Source organism: Heterocephalus glaber, unplaced genomic scaffold (genome assembly GCF_053883595.1).
Source record: "Heterocephalus glaber isolate CG9 unplaced genomic scaffold, H.glaber_assembly_v1.0 deba00000594, whole genome shotgun sequence".
NCBI classification, from domain to species: Eukaryota; Metazoa; Chordata; class Mammalia; order Rodentia; family Bathyergidae; genus Heterocephalus; species Heterocephalus glaber.
In genome coordinates, this window is record NW_028258151.1 from 11111310 (window position 1) to 11129493 (window position 18184).

General features: G+C 37.7%; 1 protein-coding gene across 35 annotated transcripts in view; it reads left to right on the forward strand.

Annotated features, from left to right (window-relative positions):
• Positions 1-18184, forward strand: part of Dst (dystonin) — a 456427-nt gene that overhangs the window by 386141 nt on the left and 52102 nt on the right. For 32 of the 35 annotated variants that reach the window (XM_087204914.1, XM_087204925.1, XM_087204898.1 and 29 more), the window contains 7 exons: positions 3811-3970; positions 4176-4502; positions 4997-5081; positions 6202-6443; positions 7300-7506; positions 16588-16707; positions 16897-17004. In XM_087204914.1, coding sequence (XP_087061040.1) covers positions 3811-3970; positions 4176-4502; positions 4997-5081; positions 6202-6443; positions 7300-7506; positions 16588-16707; positions 16897-17004 — 1249 coding nt within the window. The remainder of the gene's footprint in view (positions 1-3810; positions 3971-4175; positions 4503-4996; positions 5082-6201; positions 6444-7299; positions 7507-16587; positions 16708-16896; positions 17005-18184) is intronic. The other 3 variants (XM_087204932.1, XM_087204922.1, XM_087204929.1) reach the window with 1 other exon arrangement.

Consider the following 18184-nt stretch of genomic DNA (forward strand, 5'->3'; position numbering starts at 1 on the left):
TCACTCCGAGCTCTCCTTGACTTGAGGGTTTGTGTGATTCTGATGGGCTTTCCTTTGTAGGTGATTTGTTTCTTTTCTCTAACTGCTTGTAGGATTTTGTTCTTCTGTTGGGTTTCTGGGATCTTGACTATTATATGTCTAGGTGTAGATTTTTTTTTATCGTGGCCAGTTGGAGTTCTATATGCCTCACTTATCTGTATGTCCTGTTCTCTACCTCTGTCTGGGAAGGTTTCAACTGTTAGGTCTTTGATGAGTTTTTTAATGTCACTTGTGTCAGGTAAAAGGGCCGAAGACCAAGACCAGACCAGGCCACAACAAGCCTTTATTAGGGGAATAGATCTGCCGGGCTGTCTCTGAACAAAGGAGAGACAAAAGCAATATGGCTGGGGCAGGGAGAGTCTTTTATAGAGACTGGGGTGGGGCTTGTAGGGGCTGAGGCGGGGTTGAGTGAGGTAGTGACTAAGGAATGGAGGAGCCGGTGATGTCACTAGGTGGTAGGAGGTGAGCAAGTATTAGGTTACTGTCTAGGTTGGAACAGGGGCATGCTGGGAAGAAGGGTTTGTTCTTTGGTGGGAGCAACCATCTTGGCATGATGTCACACAGGGGAGGGGGCAAGGCACCATAGGAAGAGGGCAGCTACTGTACTTAATAGCTGCTGAGGTGGTGGGAGACCTATCAACTTGTACTTTCTCCTGTTTTTTCGTGGACTCTTACCAGACTTGTGTTATTCTTCTTTGCATCATCTAGCTGCTGGATTGATTTCTCGTGGTCCCTTATAATGCTAAGAAATCTCTGTTTTCCTGGTCCTTAACCGCAATCCTGACTTCTATATCTGATATTCTATCTTCAGATTCCCTTAATCTGCTGTGCATACTTTCAGTGGAGTTTTTAATCTCCTGAATATCTGTTTGAATCTGTTTCATGGATTCCATTTCTTTCTCATGATGGGTGATCATGGTTTCCATTTCTTTCTTATGCTGGGCATTCATGGCTTCCAGCATTTCTGAGCTCATCTATTTTTTTTATCTGTTTCAGTTCTAGAGCCTCTAATCATGTCTTTCACTCTGCTCACCATCTCTGTAGTTATCTGGGAGATTATTTCTGCTTTGAATTTTTCTAGAGCCTCATTCATCTGTTTTGTTACTTCCTGTGCTATCAGTTCAGGGTGTCCAGGTGGTAGATTATCAGACTTTTCCACCTCATTTCCCCCAGAATTTGCCTTTTGTAGGGTGGAAGTCTGAGTTTGTGCCTTGCTTAAATGTCTTCTCATTTTTGTTTTTGGTACTGTCCTTGGTTTAATTCCTGGGTTGATAGTTTGAAATTGCTTATTGTAAGTATCTTTGTTCCTTGTAATTAGAACCCTCATGGAATGGTTGCTTCTCAGGGGTGTCTTCCAGATACAGCTGGTCCTTAGGTTTTGAGTCTCTAGTGACTCTGAGGCTACCTCATTTTCATTATACCAGGAAGGACCACTGACTAGATCAATTACAACACCTTAGCCCAAGTGATACAATCAGCAACACCATAGCATGAAGTACATCTTAGAAAATGCCAAGTTGTGAAAGCTATTAATCTATCACCTTTAACTGTGTGAATTAAATCAAAATTGAGGACCAACCCAACATATGTTTATAGTGAATAAACTCTTCAATATAGCAATTTTACCCTTCGGGATGGGGAGTTAGAAGGAGTTGGGGAGGGAGGGATAGGTAGAAGGATAGGCGAAGGTTAGCAGTGAGGCCAGAGGACACAGGCGAAAGAAGGAAAAAGAGAATAAAAGGAAAATAAAGGAGAAATCCGAATTAGGGCCAGAACAGAAACAAAACGGAGTTGAAGAACAATGTGGGACAGCAAGAGAGTGAGTGTGAGAGAGAGAAAAAGGAAAGAGAAAAGAAAGAAAAAAAAGAAGAGAAAAATAAAAATTTGAAAAGATAGGGAAAAAAATTAAAAATAAGAGCAAAAAACCCCCTCCAATAATAATAATTTTGGAAATAAAAAATAAAATGAAAATGAAGGGCCTCCTTCAGAGTGTGTCTATGCTGTCACAATAGACAACGTGGTTAGCAGTGTGGCAATATAAGTCAATTAGTCTCAGCAAGCCAGTCGCAGACCCATGGGATTCAGGCAGATTTATGGTGGCAAGTCCCAGGTTGAGCTCCTTGTCCTCCTGTAGGGTTGAACTCTGCATGGTTGTACTACAGGTTCCAGTTGCCCTTCCCCTGAAGATAGTCCAGGTTCCGATGGTAGGTGATGATCCCTCTAACTTACCCAGTACAGTAGTCTGGTTTCCCGGGTCTTTGTAGTGTGGAACCAGGTAGTGGTCCAGCCAAGAGGCTAGAGGTGTGTGTGTTGGGGGGAGGTCCTGCAGGCTACTGTGTGGCTAAGTGGATTGCCAGTGTGGGAGTGGCCAGTGGTGAGGGGTCCTCACCTTCTGGCTGGTCCCTGCCAGTTTGCTTGGCTCAGGCTGAATGGGGCAAGACTCCCACCAACTCAGTACCTCTCTCTCCAGTACCCCGCATGTGTGCTTGGTGTGGGCTGGATCCCATTGTGGATTTTTGATGTTATTTCCTGTGGAATCAAGGTTCTGTTTAGAAAATCCTTGCTTATGCCTATTTTTTAAAAGGGTTTTACTTATTTTATCTTTCATAGATTGTTTCTGTTAGATCTTTGATCCATTTTTATTTTAGTTTAGTACATAGTGAGAGATATGTGTCTAGATTCGATCTTCCGCATGGTATAACCAGTTTTCCCAGCATCATTTCTTCAAAGGACTTTCTTTCTTCCAGCATATGTTTTTGGCCCCTTTGTCAAAAGATCAGGTGGCTGAATGTGCCTGAGCTTGTTTCTGCATCCATTATTCTGTTCCATTGGTCCATGTGTCTGTTTTTGTAACATGCCATTTCATAACATTGGGAACATGCTGTTTTTATCACTGTAGCTTTATAATATAACTTGAAGTCCAGGATCATGATGCCTCCAGTTTTACTTTTGTTGCCTAGGATGGCTTTTGCCATTCTGGGTTTCTTCTGGCTCCATATGAATTCTAGGATTATTTCTCTAGTTCTGTAGGTATGTTGACTGGGATTGCATTAAATCTGTATACCAGTTTTGAAAGTGTGGCCATTTTGACAGTATTCATTCTGCCAACCCAGAACCAATAGGGGATATCTTTCCATTTTATGATGCCCTGTTTGACCTTTTTCAGATACTGTAGTACAGAATGGTTTTTTCCATTGTTTGAATGATGGGATAATTGAATTTAGAAAAAATTCATAATGACAGTCTAAAAGTTTAAAAGAATACTGTATAGTAATTTCATCCATATGTATCCCAACAGAAAGTTTTAAAAAATGTACACATATATAGTGATATGATACAGAAATTATATTGTGTAGCTTGTGTCAATTTTCCATAATTTCTGTTTTCATAGTAAGCGAGGTTTCTCAAATCATGTAATTCTGTAAGAATTTTACATGATAAAAAGACAACAACTCTTGATACTAGCATAGTGTTGCTATGCTGATTAGCAATATCATTTTAAAGGATTGCTTCAGACTTTCCTTAGATTCAGGAACTGTTGCTTAATGTTACTTTTAGATTAAATGTTTCTGTTTGATCTGTTGTTCAATGTTAATTTTATTTAATTGAACCATTTCAGTGTATCCTATAAATGTTAGAGATTTAATTTTTAACCTTAAATATTGTTTATAAAAAGTGTTTAGAATAGAATGGTTAAGCATGACTAAAGACTTGTTGAATTCTTCACACATTCTTCATCCCTTAATGACCTTTACCTTGGCATATTCATAGGAATCGTCAGTTGGAAGGCATCTCAGTGGTAGCACAGCAGTTTCATGAAACTTTAGAACCACTGAATGAGTGGCTCACCACCATAGAAAAGAGACTGGCAAATTGTGAACCCATAGGAACCCAAGCATCTAAACTTGAGGAACAGATTGCTCAGCACAAAGTAAGCTATAAATCACACATCAGTAAGACTCATTTCCATTTATTTCATGGTCTTGTGACATAAATTTGAGTTATGTACTATTGTTATGTTATATGTACTTGCAAAGTAAATCCATTTCAGATGTCATCGTTTCATGCTATTTATTTGTCATCTTTATTTCTCCATTCTTTTTTGTTTTTCTTCTTTTTTTTAAAACCCTGTGTAGGCCCTAGAAGATGACATCATCAGTCACAGTAAACACTTACACCAGGCTGTTAGCATTGGCCAGTCCTTAAAGGTTTTGAGCTCCAGGGAGGATAAAGATATGGTGCAGAATAAATTAAATTGCTCTCAAGTGTGGTACATTGAGATTCAAGAGAAAAGTCTCAGCAGGTCTGAGCTCCTCCAGCAGGCCCTGTGTAATACTAAGATTTTTGGGGAAGATGAAGTTGAGCTGATGACCTGGCTGAATGAAGTGCATGACAAACTGAGCAAGTTCTCAGTCCAAGATTACAGCCCTGAGGGGCTCTGGGAGCAGCAGGCTGAACTGCGGGTATTTTGATTTATTTCATTTCATTTTATTTTATTCATTTTAGTTGTCATTGTTTTATTAACATTCCTTATTTTTGCTTGTTTTATGTCCATTATGATTTGGATAATAGATTATACTCAAAAAGGCTTTGCTTGTTTATACAAGATACTTTTAATGAAGTCACTTCTAAATGAGATCGAATTTATACAATTAGCTGGACCTTTCACTTTTCATTTTGTTGTTTTAATGTTGTCTACAAAGATCCATAATTAACCAGTGCCTCTACATAACCAGTTCTCATATATTCCTAAGTATTTTCCAAAAAGCAGACTGCTGTGAATTATGGTAGTTGAGCATGGGACATTGGGCACAGTGGTAAAAAGAAAAGACAAACATATGAGAACAGTGAATGTTTGAAAATGTGAGATACTTACTCAAATATTTTATCTCTGAAGCCTAATTAATCTGAGATTTAATTTTTCTTCCTTACACAAAAATGGTGCTTGTATTTTTAGGTTCTACAAGAGGACATACTACTCAGAAAACAAAATGTAGATCAGGCATTACTCAATGGCTTAGAACTTCTTAAACAAACCACAGGTGAGATATCTTTTTAATCAAAGGATCGTGCAGTCATCATTTTGCATTGCTTTCAAAATATTTTAGGGATGGGAAAAAGACAAAACATTTTATAATTTTTAAGTCCATTCCCATTTTTCATTGTGAAGAATGTTTTGAAGATCAATCAAGAGGGGTTTAATAATATGATCTCACTCTTTTCTCATGATCTCACTCGAGTTCCCAATGGACATTGTTATACATTACTCATAACCTGAAGCACTTTGGCACAGGATCTGGTCGGTGAAGCCCGTGATGGAGTTACATTAGTTTTCCACTTGAGGAAGGCAGATGAACACGGAGGTTGCAGACAGTTTTCTTTTAGGGTAGATTGCATGGCGGTGACACATGTTATGGCAATTCACAGGCTTCGTTTCTCCACACCCGAAGCACTGAAAAAACAGATACTTGGTATAATGGATGTATGAACTATTTTTAGAGTATCTCAGAAAAACTAACTTGTTTTAGTGGTTCTTTTGGCCATAGGAAGATGTCATTTATTGAACCTATATCCAGTTTAGCAACATGAGTGTATGGAGAGCAGTTACCATTCACTATGAGTTGGAAGAATGCAGTATAGTATCCAGGGCCTTAAACTAGAAGCCCGAAGCCCAGGACTCAATTTCTGTGTGTCTGAAAAAGAGGGAAGGGACAGTAAGGATCTGCTGGAATGGGGCAGATGAGTCATGATGACCTACTAAGAGCACAGAGAAGTTAAGTAACTTGCTCAGGATAAGCCAGCATCTAAGTCATGAAGTCAGTGACCTTAATCCAGGTATTATACCCTCTGCTTTGAAAACTGAACGTGTCAAAGGATAGATTTAAAGGTTCTACTTTCTTTATAGCTAAAGTCTTTTCTCAAAACTATAGCCTTTCTCTGTTTTTGCATTGTATTTTAGAGCTGATTAAATTTGTCAGAAATCCTGGGAATGATGAAAACCTAAGTGAGAGCTTCTCCTGGGTCAGGTCATTTTTAGAAAAATGTGTCTCTTTTTTCCCAAGAAAAATTCATCAGTGTTCATTAATAAGATTTCTTTATAGAAACTGTCCTCCTGTTTTTTCTTTTCTTTTTCTAAGAAATAACATATTGTTGAAATTTTAGGTGACGAAGTTTTAATAATTCAAGATAAGTTGGAAGCCATTAAAGCAAGGTACAAAGACATTACCGAACTGAGCACTGATGTTGCCAAGACTCTGGAGCAGGTGCTGCAGCTCTCAGGGCGGCTTCACTCCACGCACGAGGAGCTGTGTACCTGGCTGGACAAAGTGGAGATGGAATTACTCTCTTACGAGACACAGGTTCTGAAAGGAGAAGCAGCAAGCCAAGCATACATGAGACAGAAGGTATGCCTGATTTATACACGTTGTGTCCATTCATTCTTTTACAGGGAATTGTAGTCCACACAGGAACAAAATTGTATTTGCCTTGTGTCGTCACTAACATGCTGGAGGATGCCGTAATGGGCCGGACTCAACAGAAATGGGCAGCATATCAGCTATTTAAACTTTTAGGAACCTAGAAATAAAATGTTTATTATTTGTTTCAAGTCTTATGTTTGGAAGTATAGCCTACCACACAAAAGACAGAATGATGAAAACAGGAAAAGGTAGAAAAGTATCACTGTTTTAGAGGCACATGTGATTTGGTTGGAATAACAGCATTTCTTTCATAAAGATGTGTAGCACAGTGTGGGTTTTCTGATTGTAGCATAAAAGTGGAATACTGCCTTGCTGATAATTCTTCAGAGATACCAACCTTCAACAGTATGATCAATTGTGGGCGAAAGGGAGTCGATGAGCTCAGGCTCCCCAAGCCTGAGAGGGGTCAGCCAAATGATTTAATACTAGTATGTCTTCATTTTAAAGGTCATTTAATTCTGACTTGTAATAGCTTTTTCTTTTTTTTTTCTGTTCTTTGATTACATAGAGGTTCCCAGAAGGCAAAGAATAATATAGGATAACTTGCTTGGTTTTGCTTTACAAATTTTAAATGTTTATTTTAATTTTTGAAGCTAAAATCTTGCCACATAGACAAATGAATTGTTCTGGAAAATTCTCCTTTTTGAAAATAATTTTAGATAACAGAAGTTTGTTTAACTGAACTGAACCTCTTAGGGGCCAAAGCCTGGCCTTATTGGCAAGCAAAGGACTATAGCGCCAAGTACAGTTATGAAACTGTTACCCATATTTGTGTTTTCAGGAGCTGAAAAGGGAAGCTAAGAACAACAAAGCCTTGTTGGATTCCCTTAATGAAGTGAGCAGTGCTTTGCTGGAACTGGTGCCATGGAGGGCCAGAGAAGGACTGGGGAAGATGGTGGCCGAAGACAATAAACGCTACCGATTAGTGAGCGATACCATCACTCAGAAGGTGGAGGAGATTGATGCTGCCATTCTGCGATCACAGCAGGTGGAGACAAGTGGTTCATTGTTTAGGCAGTAAATTTTCTCCAGCTGTTCCTGAAGCCTTTACCTGAACAAAGATGTCTGTTAATAATACTTCCATTCATTTGTTATACTTCAAAAATGAAAGGGTGGATTTGAATAGAGTTTGACTAGGCTACATTTGAGTCTAAGGCAAGGCAAATCTGTATGTTGTTAACTGCCATCTGCCCATTGCTTCCCAGTCTTTCCTTACAAGTCAGACACTGGGAAGATCGGCCCTGCTTTCCAAACAAAATGCTTCTGTCTGCATATATACACATTGCTAATATTAATGTTATGCCTCAAATAAGCCTAAATCTTTTTGTAAATATTTTGGCTTGGTATGTAAGTCAGTATTAGCTGTTCATTTACATACAGCTCTTTCAAAGAGAAAGTATTCTTTCTTAAAAGCAGTTTTGTTGGTGACGTGGAGTTTTTTCCAAAGATGACTGAAGGGGAAAATATTACAGTTTCTGACCTGCCTGTGTCTCCACCAGAGTTTATACTTCAGAGTTTTATAGACACCCTGTTCTTAGCCACAGCCCCACAGACAGTGGTGGGCAGTGAGTGAGTGGGGCCCTGGAAATAAACACTTGACTGACTTTTTGTGGAAGTCTCTGTGCCTGTTTACCTTAAGTCAGCAGGCTCTGATTCAGGACTTTGTGGGTGGAGGTTAGAAGGTACTGCAGGATACTTGGGAGCACATCTTGGAAGGTATGTGACTAAGCTTTTACTAATGCAAGACAAAAACAAGAAACAGAAATCAAACAGATTCTTTAGGAGCATCCAAAATTAATTTTCTAACATTACCATAAAAGTGTAATTTATATGGTTCTGAAGCATAATGTTACACTCCTCATTTTAGTACTGTGCTCTAGAATCACAAAGCTGATGGAATACAATGATAACAAAAGCCTTGCCTAAGAAATTTTTGTGAGGGAGGGCACTCATGCCTGAGGAATGTGTTTTCCTGGCTGTTTTTAAAGTTTGGAGGAATTTGTATGCCTCATTATTACAGCAGAGTAAGTGTGTTTGTTTGTGAAGTTTATTCCACTATTTAAAAACACTGAATTTTTTTTCACTGAAATTTATTTGAACATTTCAAAATTGGCACTGAATACTGCTCTAAACAGTAAGACAAATATTCTGTACTCTTGGGAATAGGATTTTCTTGAGAAGTTGATTATGTTAGCTCAGTGAAGGGAGACAGGAGTAAGGGCAGGGTCTCAGCTTGAATTAGTATTGGTTAGTATGCTCTGATACCTGCCAAGGTCATTAGCTGTAGCAGAGTTCTGTTCAAGGATTTAAAGATGTTTTCCAGAGTTAAAAAAAAAAAGTTGAGCAGGTCAGTGTAAGTCTTGTAGCACCTTGAATATAAGTAAGTCCCCAACTTAGGGACAAGTTTCTTTTCAGGGGAGTGTTTGTAAGTCAGATTCATTCATATCTGGCAAAGTGAGTCTACACTGTACACACGTGAAAGTTTGCAACTCAAATGGTCCAAAGTTGGGAACTTAGTATATATCCTTTAGGAAAAGTGTGTGTGTGTATGTATGTTTTACTGATGAAATCATTCCATATAGAAAATACTGAGTTTTTTTTCCTAAGAATACACAAAAATGCACCAAAAACTCTGTAAGAATTTTGGGCTATAATCAGTGGTGGTGGAACTGGTATTCGTGCTGCAGTGAGCTATTTGTTGTCCTTGAAAGCTCTAAAATGTTCACCATCACTGGCTATATCCTTCTATGAAGGAGAGAGAGAGAGAGAGCAAAAGAGAGAAAGGAAGGTTATCACACTAGTAGTTCATAGAACTACTGTGAATGCCAGTACTATCTTCTGGTTGTTCTCATGCATTTTTGCATTTTCTTTCTTTTTTTTTTTTTTTTGGTACCAGGGATCGAACTCGGGACCTTGCACTTGCAAGGCAGGTGCGGTGCCATGGAGCTAAATTCCTGGCCCTGTTCATCTGCGTTTTTACCTGCATTCCTTTGGAACATCTGCAAGGCTGCACAGTGAATACCTCCAATAGGGTGGAAAGGACACACAAGTATTTAAATCAAGATAACATGTGCAGTGTGCCATAAGTGGTAAAACCACTTGCTTGTGGTCCCTACAGCTAGGAAGTATCAGAGCTACAACTAGAATTTAACCTAGATCTCACCTACCTCACTATGGTGCTTCCCTGTAATTAACATAGAAAGGAAAAATCTGGAGGAGTGATGTACTTCTAAATTTCTTCAGTAAAATGAAGAAAGTACCTTTATTAAAGCTAAATGAAAGTCTGTAGTGAAAATATTTCCAACTGTCAGGACTATGGAACATGAGAAATACAGCCCTAAAAGAATGATAAGACATCACTCTGGTAGATTTAAGAGCAGTGTAGGTACTTGTCTTTCTGGTTTAGCAGAGATTTAGTTTTGTACTTAAGAAATGTCTTAGAACTCATTCTTAAGAAATAAGCTTCAAAACTCATCATTTTCATGTTTATAAAGTAGCTAATATGTCACTGAAATTACTTTGTAAGCTTGCACAGAGTAATAGATATTAAGTAAGACCAGAATACAGTGTGATACAAGTGTTTATTTTCAAAATATGAAAGTAATGATGAAAAAAGCAGCCTTAGACTTCAGTGTTAATCACAGATTTTGAACTGTCTGCTTTATGTTATATAAACAAACAGCCATTCTGCACCTCTTCTCTATATGAAGTATGGACATGGGCTGGGCTCAGTTCATCTTTTCTTAGACACATCTTTAATAATATCCACTATTAACAGTGACCCTTCCCCAGGCTCCTACCCACCCCATACAAGTGATTAAGTGAGGGGGTGTGCCTTGAACATTAATTGGTTATTTAAAAATCTATAAATTTAATGGTTTTGTCCCTGAATGACCTGAAAAATTTTACATGATTAAATGTTCTACATTTCAAACAAATGTCTGTTAAGATATTTCATATTTTGTCCAGTGTTACGGTTGTTTATATGTAGTTTACTTCTATTATAATGTTACAACTTTTTAGGGTTAAAAAAGTGCACTGTTATGAACTATTAAGCTACTATCTCAGAATGTATTGACTTGCAAACATCAACCTGGAGAATGCCAAAAAAAAAACCAACAAAGAAAAAACGTGGAAAAGGATTAAAGTTTAGAGGGAGAAGGAAAAGGGGTGAACAAATATACTTCTCATTTGCATTTACTCTATTTAAGTTCAGATTTGATATGTGTGCTAATCTTATATCACAAATAACAGTTTTGAAAAGACATGGAATTGAATTTTGACTCATAGGGGAAAACACAATATGTAAATTTGAGCAATGTTTCTAACGATTGGGAAAATAATTGAACAGCCTCCATTATGAGCAAATATGAGGACTATATGTCCTCAGTGTTACTAGTCAGTAAGTTCCCCCAAAACTGATTCTGCAGATTTCCACACAGTGGTATTTGAAGAAGATATTCTTGTTTAAAATAATTGGACCCGGGCCAGGGATTTAGCTCAGTGGTTTTGCTGCCTGCTGTGCAAGCGCAAGGACCCGAGTTCGATCCCCGGTACCAAAAAATAAAATAGAGTAAAATAATTGGACCCATTTATTATTTTTAGGAAAGAATCTGAGTGGAACAAGGCAACTTAGGATATGGTGATGTTGAGGTAGACTGCCTCCCTCTCATCATCCATGCTGTTATCTGAGTGAGAAACGGTACATGTTTTTGCATTAAGCAGTATATCTTTGTTGCTTTCTTTCTCTAATTGCAAATTTGACTAAAGGAGCCATGTAGAAATAGGTAAAGGCATTCTTGCCTAAAAGATCTCTACACTTGTATCCTGAGTTTAGTCCATGGTGGTTGTTCAGATTTAGAGCAGTTCATTGTCCTTTGCCTCTTATGAATGTACAGCCCTCAGAAGTTGCTCAGTTATTGTACCTCAGTTGGCTTAAGAATTTCAGTGACTCCATTAATCACAGTTTCTTTGTTTCTTTTTTTTTTTTCTGGTTCTGGGAATTGAACTCAGGATCTTGTGCTTGCCAGACAGGTGCAGTGCCTCTGAGCTAAGTTCCCAGCCCCCTGATTCTTGGCTTATGTAAGTGGGCCCCATAAAAACCTTGACAGGAAGGCCCAGAGTTGGTGCATCAGATGGAGTAAAATAAACAGATCACCAGGTCATCAGGAATCAGCCTTAGAGAAAAAATACTGTCTATTTATTTTAAAGATGCAGAATAAAACATCCCCTGTAGAAAAAGGATTTGTTTATTGTTTAGACTCTCCAAGTGTTGAGGATGAGAAGATAGGGTCCATGTTATGAATAATGAGTAACAAAATGGAAAGAAATGCTAATGAAAAGAAAGTGATGAGGTCCCCAGCCCAGGAAGGGAATAAAGAGTGTGTCCTCGAGCTAAGGCATGCTGGTCACTATCTTAAAAATCTCTTTCCACTCACGAGAAACTTTCTGGAAAAGTACAGTTTGTCAGAAGTTAGAGAAATATTTTACTTTGTTAAAACCTAGTACTTCATGATTGTTGTGAAACTTGAGCCAGTTTTAGTGAAACCACACAATTTGAATTCCCAAAGCTCAAGGCATATTCAAGCACAGGGAGCAAGAGTGGCACCCCTGAAACTAGGCTCCCGGATGGCATGTCCTGGCTGAGTAATCTTTGGCAAAATAGTTAGGTTTTCTTTACTTCAGATTTCCTGGCTGTCAGTGGAATTAATGGTAATACCAATATTATATATTTGTTGTCAGGATTAAAGGAGATACTGAATATGTTCAGTAGGGTGCTGGCCTGTTATTGAGTTTTTTTCAGGAACATTTAGAGATAGCTTCTTAGGGAGTCTTGCATTAACTTTTATAAAACTTTTGAAATGCTAATTTAACTGCAGTAGCTGTTACAGTGGCTAAAGGCACTGGTTAGACTACAGTGACTACCTATTAAAATAGTTTCCAAAATGGAAGTATGGGTGCCAAGATTATTGACAGTTTATTTGAAGTCAATCTTTGCTGCTCGTACAAGCATCCAAAATCATTAACATTTGGCCTAGTAATTTTTCTTTCCATGTTCCTTACATGTAAGTGTGAGCTGTTTTTACAGTCCATTAGAAATACATGGGTTAGCTCACCATTTGAATGAGTCACGGTTCTATGGCTGTTCTGTTGGTTGTGTAACAATAAATATTTGCTAATTTAATTTTTATAATTTCTCAGAAGGCAGAGCAAATATTTGATTAAAGAAACAGTGTTTGAGTTTCAGCTTTCCACTTGACAACCTAGATAGTATCATCATACTGGTGTTCATTGGGTACTCTTTTTTTTTTTGTACCGGGGATCGAACTCAGGACCTTGTACTTGGTGAGGCAGATGAGGCACCACTGAGGTAAATCATAGGCCCTCTTTTTTTTTAATGGGGGGAGAGACATTGTGTTAAACCAATATTAACACTTAAAAGCCTGACTTTCTTTATTAAGACTATCATATATATGTCATATTCTTAGCAGCTTCAGTACAAACAGATGAGGCGTTATGAGTCGCTTTATTTTCCCCTGGATCAGTAGAACAAATAATTCATGACTGTTAAATTTTATTTAGATATCTTGCAGGATTTATGCTCAAGTAGAAAAGCTTAGACTGTTTTCGTCAGTCTTAGACTCTTTTAGGTAAATCACTTAGTCAGGTTCTACTTCCAGCTGTTATATATGCCTTAAAAACCTGTAATCCACACTAAGCAGACGTTCACTTCTTTCTCTACATCTGAGGCTGCTAAATTAGTCTATGCAATGTTTTTCTTTTGTTTGCTTATTGATCAATAATTACTGAGTAGTTCCATTTGAAATGTAATAGCATCATAAAAATTACTGAAAGAGATTAAGATTACAGTTTTCAGAAAGTGTATTGTTTTCTTATAATTAAAGAAAGTCTGCCTAGACTCTTGACAAACATTAAAAAATAAATTATACCCCATGATGAGGGTACAGCAGAACCCTTCTTGTGGGTATGCGCAAATGAGTATATCCTATCTTAGAGAAATTTAAGAGAAAATGTGAGCAGGAACTTGCAGATCTTAGGTGACCCACAAAGCTGCTTTTCTTTTTCTTTTTTTAAATTAAACTTGTTTTAAGATTACTGAGATGCACAAATAGTTGTAAGATAAATGACTCAAAGAAACCCTGTTATACTTGTTTTACCCAGTGGTAACATCTTGCAGAATTATCGTGCTGTCTCACAGGCAGGGTGCTGACAGTGATGCAGTCAAGATATGCAACACTTGCATCACACAAAATCCCTGTTCTGCCCTTTTATAGCTACAGCCAGTCCTTTCCAACTCTATGCCTCCTGAGCCCCTGGCAACCATCAGTCTCTTCTCCATTTCTGTAATTTCATCATTTCAAGAATGTTGGAAAAAAAAGAATGTTTGAGTACTTTATCAGCCATGACTGCTGCTGCTTCTCCTTCTGAGACTCAAAGTGAATATTAGGCCTTTTATTATAATTCCATCGGTCCCCGAGGCTCTGTTAATTGGTTTCTTCGGTCTGTCTTCTGCTATTCAGTTTGGGTGATTTCTGCTATTTTGTTTTCTACTTCATTGATCTTTCTTGTGTCCTCTACATTAATTTTTATTTCAGTTCTGAAATTTCCATGAGGGATTTTCAGTGGCTGAGCTTTCTGATTTTTTATTTGTTTCAACCATGAATATTCAAAAATGCTCCATGAAGCATTAATTTCACCATGGGCTGCCTTAAAATCTTTGTCAGGTAATTCTAACATCTCTGCCATCTAGATATTGGCACCTATTTGATTAATTTCTTCAGGTCAGTTTGAGGTCTTCTGTTTCTTTTATAAGATGTTGGGAGTCTTGGATGTTAAACTTCCATTGGAACTGCTTTCTCTGATTCCACTCTGGTGGAAGAAGTTGGGAGGTGCCTCCTGGTGGAGAGAGAAGACCAGCTTTACCACCCAGCCTCTCAGCTTTTAAGAGAGGATGATGGCTGTGATTTCTGCTGAGCTAGCTTGTCACTCAGTCTCCGCTGACAACACAGCAAGCAAAAGTGGCCACAGTGAGGAGAGACTGAGCAGTGGTAGAAGTCCTGACTCCACCAGACTTCCTTTGACATTACCTCTGAGGAGAAGAGGTGGGAGTCCAGGCTCTACTCTTGATCTCCACAGCCAAGGGTATGGACTTCATTGTTAGTCTGTGAAGATGAAAGTTCTGGCTCCCAGTTTAGCCTTAGTGTCACCCTGAGGGATATTGGGAACCTTTTTATGGCCTCATGTAGCCCCTTATTCAGCCTTCTTGGCATGAGTATGAGTAGGCTCAGAGTTTTTTTTCTGTGGTGTTGGTTGGGGTAGAGTGGTTATTTTCTAAGTTTTCTGGCTAGGGTGCCCCTTTCCTTATCCTTTTGCTAGAGGCCAGGATTTTCTTGGGGCTTTGTCTGGGCTTACTGGTGTTAACTGGGTTGTCACTTCTCCATTACTGGAGTTAGGTGCAGTACAAAGGAAACCTAGACAACTCAGCAGTGTACACACTTCCTCAAGGTCCAAGGGCCACCACAGGCCTGCCTCCTCTCTCTGCTTTGCAAAATCTTCTTACGTATATTTTGTATGTAATGCGGAGTTTTTAGGTGTAGTTATCATGAGGAACTGAGAAAAGTTCATCTATTCCATTTTCCCATGAGTCTATACAATAGTATTCTATAGAGCTTTTAAAGTAGAAATTACTTTCTAATCTAGTTTCCTATCTCCTTCTCTTCCCTCACATAGTTGATTCCTCCACTCTCATCCTCGACTCTCATTTGGGTTTCCAGCTTTTCTTGACAAATTAGAAGTTTTGGCAGTACCAGACCTAAATACTTATAATATGCATTCCCCATTAATTCTTCCATTGTTAGTTACCATTTATCATCAGTGCTTATTCATCATTTGTCCACTTTATTCATCAGTGATAGCTGCTTACCCCAGAAAGGCATTGTGGTTTATCTAACACAAGGCATTGAACATGTTGAAAATAGTTGAAATGCCCTTTGACTTGGTAGTCACTTCTAGGAATCTACACTAAAACTAATGAGAGATGCCACCCGATTTATATATAAGGATATTCTACAGGTCTGTTTATATCATAACTGAAAAATACAGAGAGCTTAATGAAAATATTTAGGTATGCTAAATTACAATGGTGCTTTTTAAAATTCACATGTAAAAATATTATATGGGAAATGTTCATAATAAACTAAAAAGCAGGATATGAAGTGGTTTATCCAGTATTTTCCCAGATCTTTACAAGTCTCTCATAACTTTAGGAAGAAAACCCACTAAAATTCTAGCAATATTAACACCAGGTTTTAATTTTTAAATTTATTTTTTGTGCCTTGTGAATTTCTACTATGTCTATGAATTACTGGTGGGATCAGTAAAATAACATTTCTTAAAATATTTTTAAGACTGCTCTTGAAAATGTTTTCTGCCATTATTGAGATGTTTAAAAATTACACATGAATCATTTGGGTGTATACCCTGCATACATAGAGACATCTATCTACACATACATTTATGCACACATACATAATATAATTCATTCTTTTTCCTAGTAATCATGTGCTTTGATAGCAGAATATCACCTGCATGTCACGAGTTGAGTTGATAGGTAAGATAGATGGTTAAAGATTAGCTTTTTTTTTTTTCTAGCTTTTGTTGACTTTTGTATCTTTACATTTGACTTATGCTCTTTTTTTTTTTTTTTTTGTACCGGGGATCAAACTCGGGACTTTGTGCATGCGAGGCAGGCACCAGAACCACTGAGCTAAATCCCCAGCCCTGGCTTACACTCTTAAAGAGCAAAGTAACACAGAAGACAATGGGGCTAGCCAACCTAAAATAATACAGTGTCAATGGATTCATCGTGTTTTAAGACCTTGTGTTTAATTACTCTAGGGAAGTCATCCTTGTGAATTATTTCAGAATGCCGTGAAGGGATAAGCTCAGTTTCCTCTTGTATAATTAGAATATTTTACAAACCTAGATAGATATTTTTCTGGTACTAGTTTCAGGAACTTGCTGACTTAATTATTTACTTTTTGTTTAGTTTGACCAAGCTGCTGATGCTGAGTTATCCTGGATTACTGAAACAGAAAAGAAATTGATGTCTCTGGGTGACATCAGGCTTGAGCAAGACCAGACTTCTGCTCAGCTGCAGGTTCAAAAGGTGAAGAAATACATTTCCAGTTGCCTTTGAAATTATTTGCTGCTGTGATCCAAGTTTAGAAAATAAGCTGGCATGATTTACTCTTCAAGACCCCTCCAGTGTAACTTGACATTTTCACCTACTTTGCCTAATTGTTTTTATTTTAGTCATACGTTTTTCTTTCTTTTTTTAAATCTTGGGAAATCACAGACATTCACCATGGAGATTTTGAGACACAAGGATATTATTGATGAACTTGTTAAATCAGGGGATAAAATCATGGCCACATCAAGTGAAGAGGAAAAGCAATCAATGAAGGTATAATCTTGACTATGTTACTGCTTGTGAGGCTCTTGAATAAACAGCATGTGTTGAGCTTAAGGTCCTAGAAAAGCACTTTCCCTTTATCCACAGCTGCTGTTTAAGCGGCAAAATCATTACTTTTAAATAAGACACTTTTTAAGCTTACAGAATAACAGTGAAAGGACTATTCCTTCAGGGAATCATCATGACAGTCTTTTTTAATAGGCATAAAAGCTATTAAAGTTTGAATCTTTGGTTAACTGGTATACATTAAACATTTACTTAATATAAGCTGTATTACTACCGTTATTATCAGTATAAAATAACATTATTATGTGTGTCAGCTGTGTTTTATAGGCTTCAGGAACATTTGGGACTCAGGCCGAAACAAAACCCAGAATACTTAGTTCTCTAATGCTGAAATCCATTCTGTATAAAGTTGCAGTAAACCATATTAGGGCAAAAGTAGGCTGAATAAGAAAGCATCCAATGTGTGTAGTGTTAACTAAGATCCTGTAAATTAGTGCCTCTGTTAGGAAAATAGCCTGTGGCAAAAATAAATAAATATAGAGTCTGCCCAAAAAATGTATACATCAGGAAAGGAAAAACTTGTATAAATATTTTAATTCTAAATTTATTGAGACATCATGAGATTAATATGTTACCTTTGGCTTCTATAACTACAAGGTGCTCAGAGTGGTGGCCATTAGCTTCCAGACATCAATTAGTTCAGTAAACCACTGAAGTATGTATACATTTTTTTGGAGGACTTGGTATATACAAATGTCTATGCCTAAGATCACCTTTTTTTTTTTTTTTGGTACCGGGGATCGAACTCGGGTCCTTATGCTTGCACAGCAGGCGGTGAAACCACGGAGCTAAATCCCCAGCCCTAAGATCACATTTTTAAAGGGTATGCTTTGTTTTTAAGGTGTACCATAGATAAAATAATAGATCACACAATATGATGATACTTCTTTATTTAAATAGTGATTTGTCTGTAATTCAATATTTATTATTTTTGCAAAGATTCAGACTTGAAAATTGTAGATCATCATGAAGTGGTTTATTGGGTTGCTCCTATGCCTTATCTTACCAGTTTTTTACTGTGACTTTATACCATTATCCAAATCACTGTGACTGCCATATAAGATCTGTCTAGAGGGTAGTACTTTGCTTCTAATATATATAATTT